The sequence below is a fragment of the Pygocentrus nattereri genome, chromosome 5 (assembly GCF_015220715.1).
Source record: "Pygocentrus nattereri isolate fPygNat1 chromosome 5, fPygNat1.pri, whole genome shotgun sequence".
Taxonomy (NCBI): domain Eukaryota; kingdom Metazoa; phylum Chordata; class Actinopteri; order Characiformes; family Serrasalmidae; genus Pygocentrus; species Pygocentrus nattereri.
In genome coordinates this window covers 47,480,564-47,493,419 of record NC_051215.1, presented here as the reverse complement: position 1 = coordinate 47,493,419, position 12,856 = coordinate 47,480,564, and the positions used below count along the sequence as shown (strand labels likewise).

The following is a 12,856-nucleotide window of genomic DNA, read 5'->3' as shown; positions in this document are numbered from 1 at the left end:
GCAAACCACCTTCAATTCTCCAAGATTACAAGGGGCTCTCTGAGAATTCTCAATGGGAATCGGGTCAAGAGATTGACCACGTCATGCTAGCGCCTTCGCTTCTTCAGATTTTGTAACAGAGGGGTTTCCCTGGGGCGCAGGAATAGAGATGAGTGTGCTGCAATTCATGCTTTTTATTCTAGCTGTAAACGTCGGTTCTGCTGCTTTCAGGTCGTCCTGCAACTCCTTGATCTTGAAGAGAAGTTGCCAGCAATCCCCCATTTGGCCACCAGAGTTTTCCGTTCCCGAATACTTGTTTAAATGTTTAAATACGTCACAAATTGATGTGGTCATGCCCCCCGCATCTTAGTAGTGCCCCAATCAGCCTCACCTCAGACACTCCCCAAACACAGCACTTCAGCGCAGAGCATTGCCAGTTTTGTTGCATTGTTTTGTTTTTTTTTTTGTATTTTAAACCTTTGCTTGACTTTTTATACTTCTTTGTTGTTCTTTTTAACTGAATCTGTTTTGACACCTTTGCTTTTCCTTTTCGACTTCGAGTTCTAGATTGCCTTACTCTTAAATAAACCTGGAAATCAGCTCTGACAGTCTAATCCAGAGTAAAGTGAAACAGGTTATAGGTTATATAAAATGCTTAATAATGCTACATCACACTCATCACTAAATTTACCATAACTTCTGACTGACTGAAAAATCCAGAGGGGTTTTTTTTTGTTAAAAAGTCTCAAAATTCTGAATATTTTATTACTTTTTTAAAGATTTTGGATCATTTATTTCACCCTTGTCTAAATGAAACTTTAGGCCACAAAAGTTTTAAATTTCCCTCGGAGGTAGGACGTACCACACGCATGCACATCGCCGTGGTAACGTAGTTATTTTTCTCCACATGTGTCATCGCTATTCTGAAAATAAATGTGAGCAATCAAGTAGTAACGTTTTTTAAATAGACATATGCCGTGTTTATTCACCTAGACATGCGTGGATTTATTACATGAATCTATGCAATAGAGAACGTTTAGACTGTTTTTGCATCGTTAACCCACTTTTTATGCTAAAGAAAAGACTGTACTGACTGAAAGCTCAGAAATCTATCAACAGGCAAGCATTTGGATCTTTAAGACCAGTGCCTACTGCGGCGGTCATTTGGTCATCTTGTCACTCCACCAGATGAAGCAGATTCACTGTGGCTCTTTAATTAGAAGCACTAACATTTGCGAGAAGTAGTCACAGATGTTTTTGTTACTGTAGGAACAACACTCAGTGGTCACACTCAGTGGTCTCCCAGCATATGCTTCTGATAGGTATTTGTAAGAGACACAGCAGGGCAACACAACTGATTCAGAAAGGCAGGATGACAATATACTGCACACACTGGCCTGTGTGGATGTGCCCAACACTTTGCTTTATGAATTGAAGTCATTTTTCAACTACATTACTCTTTCATAAATGACAAGGTAAACCATTTTAACCATTTTATTCATAGCCCTCATCAGCAGAGTCAAGGGTGAAAGTTGGTACACCTCTCCTCTAGGACAATGTAGCATGTCTTTTAGCAGAACTGGATATGCGGCACTGGCAAACACATCAGCACACTTGCGGAAAACAACCTGACGTCTGATTATGCCACACATCTACATGGATACAGGGTTGCCAGATAGGTTGAATGTTTTCCAAACTGCTCAAAAAACACCTGAAGGCCATAAAACCTGCCCAAACTATTAAACAGCTTAACACCTTAAATTTTAAACACTTCAGGATTTTCACAATATTGTTTACAACCAAAATGATGCAACAGTGGATGAATCATTGTAACGCATCAGCAATGCATTAATTCAATGCCTGGTATCAATATTGGGCCATTATCAGCAGAAAATGCTGAATTCAATTCAATCGTGCAAGAAATCTGTCCTGAAATATCACACAGTCACACTGTGTGCTAACTGTGTACTTCCCTCTTAAGGGGTATTAAAGTGTTTGAGTAGACTGAGGTGAGAATTTGCTCATCTTGAAGTACTGTAACAGCTTATATTAAAGCTTAGTAGTCTTAGTGGTATTAAACCATTCACAAATGGAAGATAAAAAAAAAACAAACATCTAAAAACATTCACACATGGAACACATACTAGGGACGTGGCATCCTCTAAATAGGAGTGGATGCAATTTAGTTGGTCAGTATTTTGATGGGCATGGAAAGACGTTATGGCATTATATTATGTGTAGCCCAAACTTCTGGCCTGATCCTATTGCGCCCCAACTAAAAACGGCCCAATTGCATGGAAAGCTATTCAATCTGGCAACATTGCATACAAACTCACCGGATTACATTCCATAATGACGGAGAAGAGAGCGACCCTGCATTCAGAGCACATGTAGCCAAATGCTTTGAGAAGCCATGGCCCCCCCCCCCGACATATTTCTGATCTGAACCTGACCCCAGCGGCAGGGCTCCACTCTGCTTTGCTAAACAGCGCTTCTAGTAGTAGGTTCAAGGAAATGGGTATAGCTGTTAGGTAAATACTCCCCATTTGAATATTGTGCTCGTTTAAGCCTATATTGAATTGTCTTACAACAGTATAGTAGCTAAAGTTTGTGCTCTACCGAATGCACAAAAAACTGTCTTAAGCTGATGAACAAGCTTCCAAAAATGCCATATGTGGACAGAACACTCATCAATGTGTAAAAGACACATTTAACTGTAAGCTTTGGGTAGTTAGAGTGGTTATATTAGCTTGTGTGTAAGGTTTATGTGGCGTTACTGCTGGATTTTGGGGTATTCAAGGTGTTTTCTGCTGTATGTGCTCTGTCGCCTGGGTCTCTCCAGCCACCGAAAGCTTTCTCCAAGTACAGTGCAGTGGCCAGAGGGAGCCGGTCCTGCAGCTTTCCTGCCACAAGCTGCAGTCCCAGTGGCAAGCCCTCCACACTGAGCCCCAGTGGACACTGGGTTACCGGTAGGCCCAGGATGTTAAAGATTCCTGCAGAAAGACAGAGACAAATAAAGAACAAGGAGATAGATGGACAGAAAGACGGAAAGACACATATTTAAGATCTCAGCAAATGTAAAAGGAGGGTAAATGATAGTAATGTATACAGGGTCAGTTTACTGGTCAGGGATTAAGCCTAGCCCTAGATTACACAGCATTCTGGAAGGAGAATCTGCATTGCAGGGAAAATGTAATCCAGGACTATGTTTAATTCCAGTCATACAAGTCTACAGTCACTAAACATGGGGTGCTCAGCTTTAGTCTGGAAGGGATCTAGCTGAATGTTTGAGCAGGGAAATCACGATGCAGGGCTGCAGCCCTTAAAACGCAAATTGAGCTCCCCAGCTCAAAAGGATGGGTGAATAAAAAACAAAACAAAACTAGGGGCTCACCTGTGTAGGAGAAGTTGAAGGGGGTGAATATGGGTTGGTGGTGTTTTGGGGCAAGTTGAGGGTGAGACGGGTACAGCAGCACTCCATCTGTGCCTAGCAGCTCCTCTAGCTCTCTCTGCAGGCTCTCCTTCTGCTGCAGGATAAACTGAGACGGCTGTGAGCTCTGAAACATCTCCACCAGCGCCAGACCTGAGAGACAGAGAGACAGACAGAGAGAGAGAGAGACAGAGAGAGAGACAGAGAGAGAGAGACAGAGAGAGAGAGAGACAGAGAGAGAGAGAGACAAAGAGAGAGACAGAGAGAGAGACAGAGAGAGAGACAGAGAGAGAGAGAGAGAGAGAGAGAGAGAGAGAGAGAGAGAGAGAGAGAGAGAGACAGAGAGAGAGACAGAGAGACAGAGAGAGAGAGAGACAGAGAGAGAGACAGAGAGAGAGAGAGAGAGACAGAGAGAGAGAGAGAGAGAGAGAGAGAGAGAGAGAGAGACACAGAGAGAGAGACAGAGACAGAGAGAGAGACAGAGAGAGACAGAGAGAGAGACAGAGAGAGAGAGAGAGAGAGAGAGAGAGAGAGACAGAGAGAGAGAGAGGAGAGACAGAGAGAGAGACAGAGAGAGAGAGAGAGAGAGAGAGAGAGAGAGAGAGAGAGAGACAGAGAGAGAGAGAGAGAGAGACAGAGAGAGAGAGAGAGAGAGAGAGACAGAGAGAGAGAGAGAGAGAGAGACAGAGAGAGAGAGAGAGAGAGAGAGAGAGACTGACTTCATTGAAAATTAAATGTTAGATATTCTATCATTATGTTCTTCTTTTCATTACAATTACTAGTAATAACATTTTAAAATTATTTTCTAATAATATATTTTATTATTATTACTAATATTTTTTTTATACTGCACAAAACAGTAACAAATACACTGCCTGATATCCGAGACACTGTTTTATGACCGTTTCAGGATAAGGTTTCGACTAACACCTATTCTTTAAAAAGATAGAGTGGTACATGCGAGGTGATCTAAGGCAAAACAGTTCCCAATATATTTTTCAGAAACTTTTCAGATTTACCATAATTTTACTGCACCAACATTACTGTTACAAACTTAGCTGGTCATTTTGGACAGTAACTGAAATAGACATGTTTATGTTGTAGATCCCTCATCCTTATTAGCGAAGTACTGCAAGTACTGGTCAGTTTTGGACAAAATTTTGCTGGGCCTACAGTTGGGACTGATTCTAAACTGTAAGTCGAGTTGGACTTGGTTGGGCAGAATGTTTTCAGGCTGCACTGGGGTTCGGTTCAAATTGTGAGACCCAATTAAAGCTCCAACACATTTACACACACACACACACACACACAGAGATACAAACCTATAGCAGCCACGGTGTGAGGGGACACTCCTAGCATACATTTGAACAGCTCCCACGCAGGCCACACCCTCTTTCCTCCACCCATGAGCTCTGCAAATGTAGTAGGAGACTGAAAGAGGAAAAATCAGTTTTCAAGTAGCCACATGATTTTTCATTTTCCCACCTTAATTTCCAGTTTTTTTTCAAAGTTTCCCACTGCTTCCCACTGACTGGAGACATGCAGCCCCTCTTCCTCCAAAACTCATACCCCTCCAAATAACTGAGTCAGTATTAAAACTGGCTTGTTAAATTCCACTTGCTTCATATCCCACAGTCCTTCAAGATGTGACAACACCCAATTGTAGAGTCTGCCGTTTGCAGTGATACCCTTAAGCTTTTATGTACATTCTATAGCCCACCATGGATGTGCAGACGTGGATTTTTTTGTTTTGGATTATTTTATGTTAGAATGAAATAGTATATTACACTGTGTCCTATGCTACGCTCACACATTTGCATTACAAAATCTGGCATTCTGCGCTTCATAGCAGCATGCAATCATCAGCAGCATGAAGCCACGGAAATGCTGGCATGGTGACAGCATTACCAGCAAAAGTGGATGAAATGATCAGAGAAGAGCTTCAGCAGTGTAGACTGGTTATTTACTCTGTACTCTTATTTTTGTCTGAAAATTCATCTGAAATTCAACAAGAAAACGACAGAACACCCAGTTTCTGTCATCTGTCTCCCACAAACATGAACGAAGCATTAGGATGAAAACACTGAAGTGTGGTTGGTTAGTGTAGTGGGTAACACCTCTGCCTGGGGTAGACTGGGGTTCAATCCCCCACCAGGATATGCACCCTACACTATACCAATAAGAGTCCTTGGGCTAGACTCTTAACACTGCCTTTGCCTATTGAGAATTGATCTAATTGTAAACCACTCTGGATAAGAGCGTCAGCCAAATGCCTAAAATGAAAATGAAGTGTAGCTAATTTCCCATTTTTCTTGTAATGGCGAATGAACAAAAACGGGAGCGTACGCGAATCCCAAAAATGACATTATTATATTTTTTGAGCTACTGAGCAAGCAGGATATTCAAGACCATCTGACCTTGTTTTACTGACTCTTCTCAGCAGAGTTAACATTGTGAAAGTGTACAAACACACATGCAGTACCTTCCCATCCTTGCCAGGCGAGGACATCATGGCTCCCCAAATCTGAAAGGAGTATTTCAGCTGAGGGATACGCACTTCTTTAACTTTGATCCCAAGGTCAGCCTCCAGACGCTCAACCACCTGGAATACAGGGACACGTTATAGGAAACTGGTTGTTATATGAAGCCTGTTAGCTTTAGGAAGGAACCAATTACACAGGCATACCTTCTTCTGAGCCTGAATCAGTTGTGGATCTACCGGAGAGAGGAGCGGTGATCCTCCATCATGAGGAACAGAAAAGAACCTGAGGTTCCTCAGGTCAACCTCAGCAGAGAGGGATAATCTGCAGCCAGGGGAAAAATACACAGTGCTACTGAGGAGAGCTGCTTCATCAGTCCATATTACAGCTGACCATGCTGCTGAATGAACTGAGGATGCATTGACTAAACTTACTCACTAGGAAATGATGCATCAGGACATCTCTCTGTCTCACTCTCTCTATTTTACATATACACATCTGATGTGTGTATATATATATATATATATATATATATACACACACATCAGACTGTAAATCTAATTAAACATTTATTAACTGTAGTGGCTGTAAGTTACTTTTCTGCAGCTGGTCCTGCCATGATCCTCAGCATGGGCATTAGATCCTCAGCATAGCGGCACATGGGGCCAGTACACAGAAAACCTGGCTGCTGCCCAGAAGGTGGAGGATGCTGTCCAGCATTATTGACTATACCTGAAGACACACACAGGCAAACACACAGCACTTTATTAATGGTCACACTTTAAGGATGTACTGTAACATTCTGCATTACCTACACAAATTATAGAGGTTTCTCACACATTACCTGATGTTGGCTTGTGTCCGAATATGCCATTAAAAAAGCAAGGAATACGAATACTTCCCCCAATGTCTGATCCCACTCCAACTACTGAAGCACCACTTCCTATTATACTTCCCTCTCCCCCTGAGGAATTGAGAGAGAGAGCGCGAGAGAGAGAAATAAGGAGAAGGTATGAATAGAGCCAGAGAACACATGCACTTTCACTTTCAAATCCTGTTTGACCACATGAGTGACAGAAACAGTAATGAAAACAACACTGAAGCTGTTTATCACTCGTAAACACATCACAGTTGCTGTGATTTTTCATTAATCAAAAGAGTAATATTGATTTGCATTAGAAACAATCTTAACATCCATTCGCCAAGTTATGCTCGTTCCAAAATCTAGACTGCCTAAATTATATTCTGTAAGCATGTTATTAACACCAGTGCTTCTTCTTTAGTCTAGTCCATCACAATCAATAAATATGCCCTCTTCCTGCAACTCGCACTCTTTTCTGCTTTTTGCCATTCTTTGCAATTAAAAAGAAGGTACTGAAAAAAAATGTATTGTTTATAAATTGGTATTGTCATGAAAACATCAATAATGGCATACATACCAAACATGATACTGATAATTGATCATTGAAAGCTTTAGGTTTGGGAAGCTCACATATGAAAGATGCTTAAGAAACTTGTTAAGACACTCATTAGTAGTAAGAATCAACACTGGGGAAAACTTCATTCTGAGCCGCATGTCTGATGCATTTTTTAATGCTTATTAATTATTATTAATTGACCTTCTGGGTCTATCATTACTCAGTGTTCCTGCACTGCTTAATTTATTATATATCTTCTTCTTCTTCTTTCGGCTGCTCCCTTTAGGGGTCGCCACAGCGAATCATCTGCCTCCATCTTGCCCTATCCACTGCCTCCTCTTCTTTCACACCAACCATCTCCATGTCCACCTTCACTACATCCATAAACCTTCTCTGAGGTCTACCTCTTCTCCTTCTACCCGGCAGCTCCATCTCCAACATTCTTTGCCCAATATATCCACTATTCCTCCTCAACACATGTCCAAACCATCTCAACCTGGCCTCTCTGGCTTTATCTCCAAACTGCTCCACCTTCACTGTCCCTCTGATCTGCTCATTTCTAATCTTCTTAATTTACTATGTATATTAAGATTAATTAAGATTAAGTGACCCTTATTAGTCCCACAATGGGGAAATTTCACCTCCGCATTTAACCCATCCATGAAGTGAAACACCATATGCACTCTAGTGAGCACACACAGATGCGCGCACACACACACACGCAAGGGGGCAGTGAGCACACTTGGCTGGAGCAGTGGGCAGCCCAATCCGCAGCACCCGGGGAGCAGTTGGGGGTTTGGTGTCTTGCTCAAGGACACCTCAGTCATGTGCTGTCGGCCCTGGGGATCGAACCGGCGACCTTCCGGTCACGAGGCTGGTTCCCTAACCTCCAGTCCATGATATGTCAATATGACAGTGTCCTACCAGAGCTGCCCCCTGCTATCCTCCCGAGGTTGTAGGGGTTCCTGGTGATGCCATACAGGTGATTGTGAGACTCCAGCCACATGCACAGCTCACTGCAGTTGGTCACACCCAGAGGAATCGCCCCCGCTCTCTTCAACAGAGCCACAGACGGGGCGTCCACCCCCGAAATCACTGTCCTCCTGCTCAGCAGTCCAGTTGAGTTGGGCATGCCTAATAGAAAGGGAAGAAGAAATGGGGAAAGACAGAGAGACAAGAGTGAGAAAAAGAAAAAATGGTTTTCATCATGCCACACTATTACACCATGTACAGCGAGAGAAAATACCTGTAAGAAAGAATGAAAATAAAGGAAATATATAAAAAAAAATAAACCTAATCGTTGCGTAGGTGAAAAACTCTGACCAACAAATTTGATTTGATTAAGACTTCTTTAGGAAACATACAATGAATCACGAAATCTCAACTTTCACCTCCAATATGTTCAAATTACTTCGATTAAGATTTTTCACTTTGACCGAAAAAAGAGGAATACTAGTGTAATACATTATAATCTTTGCCTTCCATTGTTTTGACTTGCACGTATTTTTCATTACATTTCATTTCATTTCATATCACTGTGGATACCTTGCAGAGCGAAGGCCTCCTTCACAGTGACAGGCACTCCCAGGAGAGGGAGCCTGTCCTCCAATACATCCTCCCCTCCAGTCTCCTCCTCTATCAGTTTATCCACCTGCGCTGCCTCCTGAAGTGCTGCAGCAAACCTGAGATAAAGAGAGCAACAGAGAAAGAAAAGCGCTTATTAAAAGGACAGACTACAAAAATCCTAAACAACTGTAGATGCGGACATCTGTGTCTCACTCACCTGTCCTTAACCAAAGCATTGATTAGTGGATTGACCTCCTGGATACGATCAATGTAGGCCTGAACCACCTCAACACTGGTTACCTAAAGAACAGAAAACCTCAGCATCTGTACGGCAGACTTAATCATTCTTGATGCATCTCAGCAGTGAATACTTCTTGATTGTTCATCATGACGCAAGATAGGCTATTTAACCCTTGCTTGAAGCTAGTATACAAACCCAATAGGCCTCTCCAATCACTAAGGACTGGTCAGTTAGAAGCGCCCAGAATTAGAAGCAAACAGCTTGAGGCTGCATTCAGTCATTATGCTGCCAACTGCTGGAACAAACTCCCAGACAAGATCAGATATGCTCTAAATGTAGCCATATTTCGGTCCAGTTTAAAGTTGATTAGTGCTGCACTGTATCCTAGCACTGTTTTAATCCCTTATTTTATTTTTCCTTTATTTTATTGTCTTTTATCTTTAGCACTTTAATTCTATTTTTTGTAACTGTCTTTGCAAATGCTTTTCTGAAGTGCTGCATCTCAGAACATCACAAGCTTTATAATTTAATATTACCCCCCATTTATTTTGTGTTTGTGTGAAGCGCTTTGAAATGCCAGTGTATATGAAAAGTGCTATACAAATAAACCTGCTTTGCCTTGATTAACCTGAATTATAACACCTACTCTTATCTTAATCTTTCTTCATCTGATTCATTCAAAGAATTACCACTGTACCCAGTATTCAAGGAGTCGTCGTGTGTGATTTGAAAAATTACATGTATAAACGAGATGTGCATGTCCTGAAGTAACTGCAAGCGTGCTTGAAAAGAGCTGCAAGTGTTTGTGTTTCTGTTCAGGTGAACAACACCTCCTTAGGTATATGCATGTGTGCGTGGTGTGTATGAGTGTGTGTGTGAGAGGGAGAGATGTATGTGTTTGGGGGGGGGTCATTCAAATGAACTGTCACTCTGTTATTATGCAGCTCTTAGTGGAGAAGCCTTGTTTGAGTCCGATTTGCACCCTCTGAACCAACAGTCATAACTCGGGAAATGTTCATTCTATCGCTTAACCGGATAGATGGTGTGAGATTAGACCCCTTGAGGATTATTTTTGGTGTAACGTTGTGTGTATTGAGGAGAAAATGTCTGAGTTATGACGAGTTAAACACAAAGAAAATCTTGAAATAAGCAGATTCTGATTTTGAGAAATTTACATGGGAGTGAATGGGGCAGTTTTCTGTGCCTAGTGCCAAACAAACACTCATAACTCTAAAGCTAATTGATAAAGTGATGAGATATTTTGAGCTTTCAGAAAGGACGAGTTTCTCTACCATTTAAAACTGAAATGGAGTTTCTGGGTGAAAGTTTAAGGATTTTAAAGCAGATTCCCTGCGTGATCGGCTGTGTCTGTGAGACTGAGTGGCCTGCTGTGACGTCATCGATGTCAGCTAGAATCTGAAGTTCTGAACATTCCGCCGTTCATTCTTATGGGAGGTTTTTCATTTTTAAACTTAATTTTATTAAAAACTACCAATCCGATCGGCTCCAAACATACAGAGCACAAGCCACAGAGCTGAGACCTTTGAAGCGCAGTTTGAATGTAGTCTGTACGTTAAGCAGCTTGGGCTGTATTAATTGCAGAAAAGTGTGGAAGAAGAATAAGAAGTATGAGAGATAACAATAGAGATAACAATAGAGATAACAATAGAGATAACAATAGAGCGCTTCTAATAAACCTCTCTCTCTTGTTCTAGATTGAACTGCCAATGTTGCACATATTCATTTGGCCCCAAGGTCATGCACTTTTCTGAAAACCTGCCCAGAGCGGCTGAAAAATGCTCCTACATATTGAAAACGAGCTTAGAATTAACAGATAAGCCTTTAACAATAGCCGCTCATTTCTTCAGCTGTCTTGACCTTTACTCCCAAACAGCGTGAGTTCAGCACAAACACGTGGTCACATACTATTGAATTAAGTTCTCCCTCCCCGTGTTAAACACTCTTACTTCAGCCTCTCTAATCCACTGTTGCTGTTCCAGCCGCTACACATTCAGCCTTGTGTTGAAACGTCAAAGTGCTAAGAGCTTACGACCAGGCAAGGACTACATTTCCCATAATTCCCCACTGCCTTTCACCTTGCTAGCCTATTTCTCTTCCTTAAACAGAGTAGTGATTGCCAAAATGGGGCTTTTGACAACGCCCAAAACGAAGTTTACCGAGTGAAACGTACACGTAATTTCTTTAGTGAAAAAAACAAACGGTTTAATTGTATTTCCGTTTTTTCGCAGCTTACTTCTTTACGGCGAATCTGCCGGGCGAGATGTATGGCAGGGACCCTGAGCAGCGGGCTGCTGATGGGAGGAAGTCGGGGTTGTTCAGCGCTTCCTCGCTGAGGCGCAAACAACTCAAAAACGGCGAGGAAAACCCTCACAGCAGCTCGGAGCAGGAGACCCAGGAGTCTCTCGAACCGCGTCATGGCCATGGCGAGCGGACAGCGACGACGACAGGGCGCCGGTTCAGCATCGACACGGGATACAGCACAACCGACCCTTCACTGCCCCCACCGTGCAGCCCAGTGTAACTGATGCAACGAAGCGCACCTTACAGTGACTCGCAGGAGTCTGTAGTTTTAACAGAGCGGTGACACTTTCATTAAAGGGCCTGTGTGGTGGGAAACCAGTGTTTTCTTGTTTTTTTTTTTGTGAAATAGTCTCTACTTGATGTAGAGTGTAATCACTGTGAAACTTTTAAAATGATCCATTCACTCTTCAGTCTATACGGCGCATTGTGGAAGCAGCAAAAACAGCCCCTTTCGAATTCACTGTTTTTGTGATGTCACAAAAAATCACTCCACCTATTCAGCCTACAGCTCCTCCGACATCAGCTCATTTCATTCTACAAACAAACATACATAAAAAAAAATAAGAAAAAAAAATATGTGATAGTTACGCAAATTTATTGATAGCAAAACGTGTTGATTTAATTTTTTTTTGTTATTTTTTTGAGGAAACTATTTGTCAATTCTATTTAGTTCGGTGTAGCAATTCTTACTACTGGATAATAGACTTGAGTGAATTCATTAGATGAACTATTTACACGATCAATGAAATAAATAAATAAACCTACCACACACGTAAAGTGTTTGAAAACAGGCGAATATTTTTTATTTGACTAAAAACAATTTTATAATAACACGTTGTAATCCTTTATAATCAACTATAACATTTCATAAGCTATGCAGTTAAGCTATATTTCTGCATCATAATGTTTTCATACGTTTTTACATCTGTAGCTTGTTTCCTGCATTTTTCCATCAGGACAGTCAATATCACAGAGAACATGATCCCGACCTTCCATAATCTCCAGTGGTGAACCTCATATATCAGTTACATGCATATCAGCGCGTGAAGTTTGGCTAAACGGCAAAATACCTGATAAACATGTTACCCTGAAGGCCTCTCTCACAATGACAGGCACTCCCAGTAGAGGGAGCCTGTCCTCCTAAAATGCTGCAGCAAACCTGAGATAGACTTGTGCATGTAGTTATAAGTTCTGCTTTCTTGATGACAGCACCTGGACTACGTTGCTGTTGCTTGCACTTTTAATTATTATGTTAATAATTATGTTTCGTGTATGTAGAGCCTTTCTTAAAGTAAAGATTGCTTTACAAAGTCCATGAAATCAATACCAGCCAAACAAATGAGGGCAGAAAACAAAAGTCATCGTAATGTATTCGAATATGATTCAAATCAGGGGGCAGATAAGAGGCCAGAAGCAGCAG

The 12,856-nt window shown here is 41.7% G+C and overlaps 1 protein-coding gene across 1 annotated transcript; it reads right to left on the bottom strand.

Moving 5' to 3' along the window:
* Positions 1-1,458: 1,458 nt before the first annotated feature.
* faah2a (fatty acid amide hydrolase 2a) lies at positions 1,459-11,741 on the bottom strand. The gene is made up of 11 exons (XM_017710201.2): positions 11,369-11,741; positions 9,091-9,173; positions 8,853-8,989; positions 8,232-8,441; positions 6,734-6,853; positions 6,486-6,621; positions 6,096-6,213; positions 5,892-6,011; positions 4,732-4,840; positions 3,374-3,562; positions 1,459-2,972 (listed from the first exon to the last, which is right to left on the bottom strand). The coding sequence occupies exons 1-11, from the start codon at positions 11,555-11,557 to the stop codon at positions 2,743-2,745; spliced, it is 1,641 nt and encodes a 546-aa protein (XP_017565690.2). The 5' UTR covers positions 11,558-11,741; the 3' UTR covers positions 1,459-2,742.
* Positions 11,742-12,856: the final 1,115 nt, after the last annotated feature.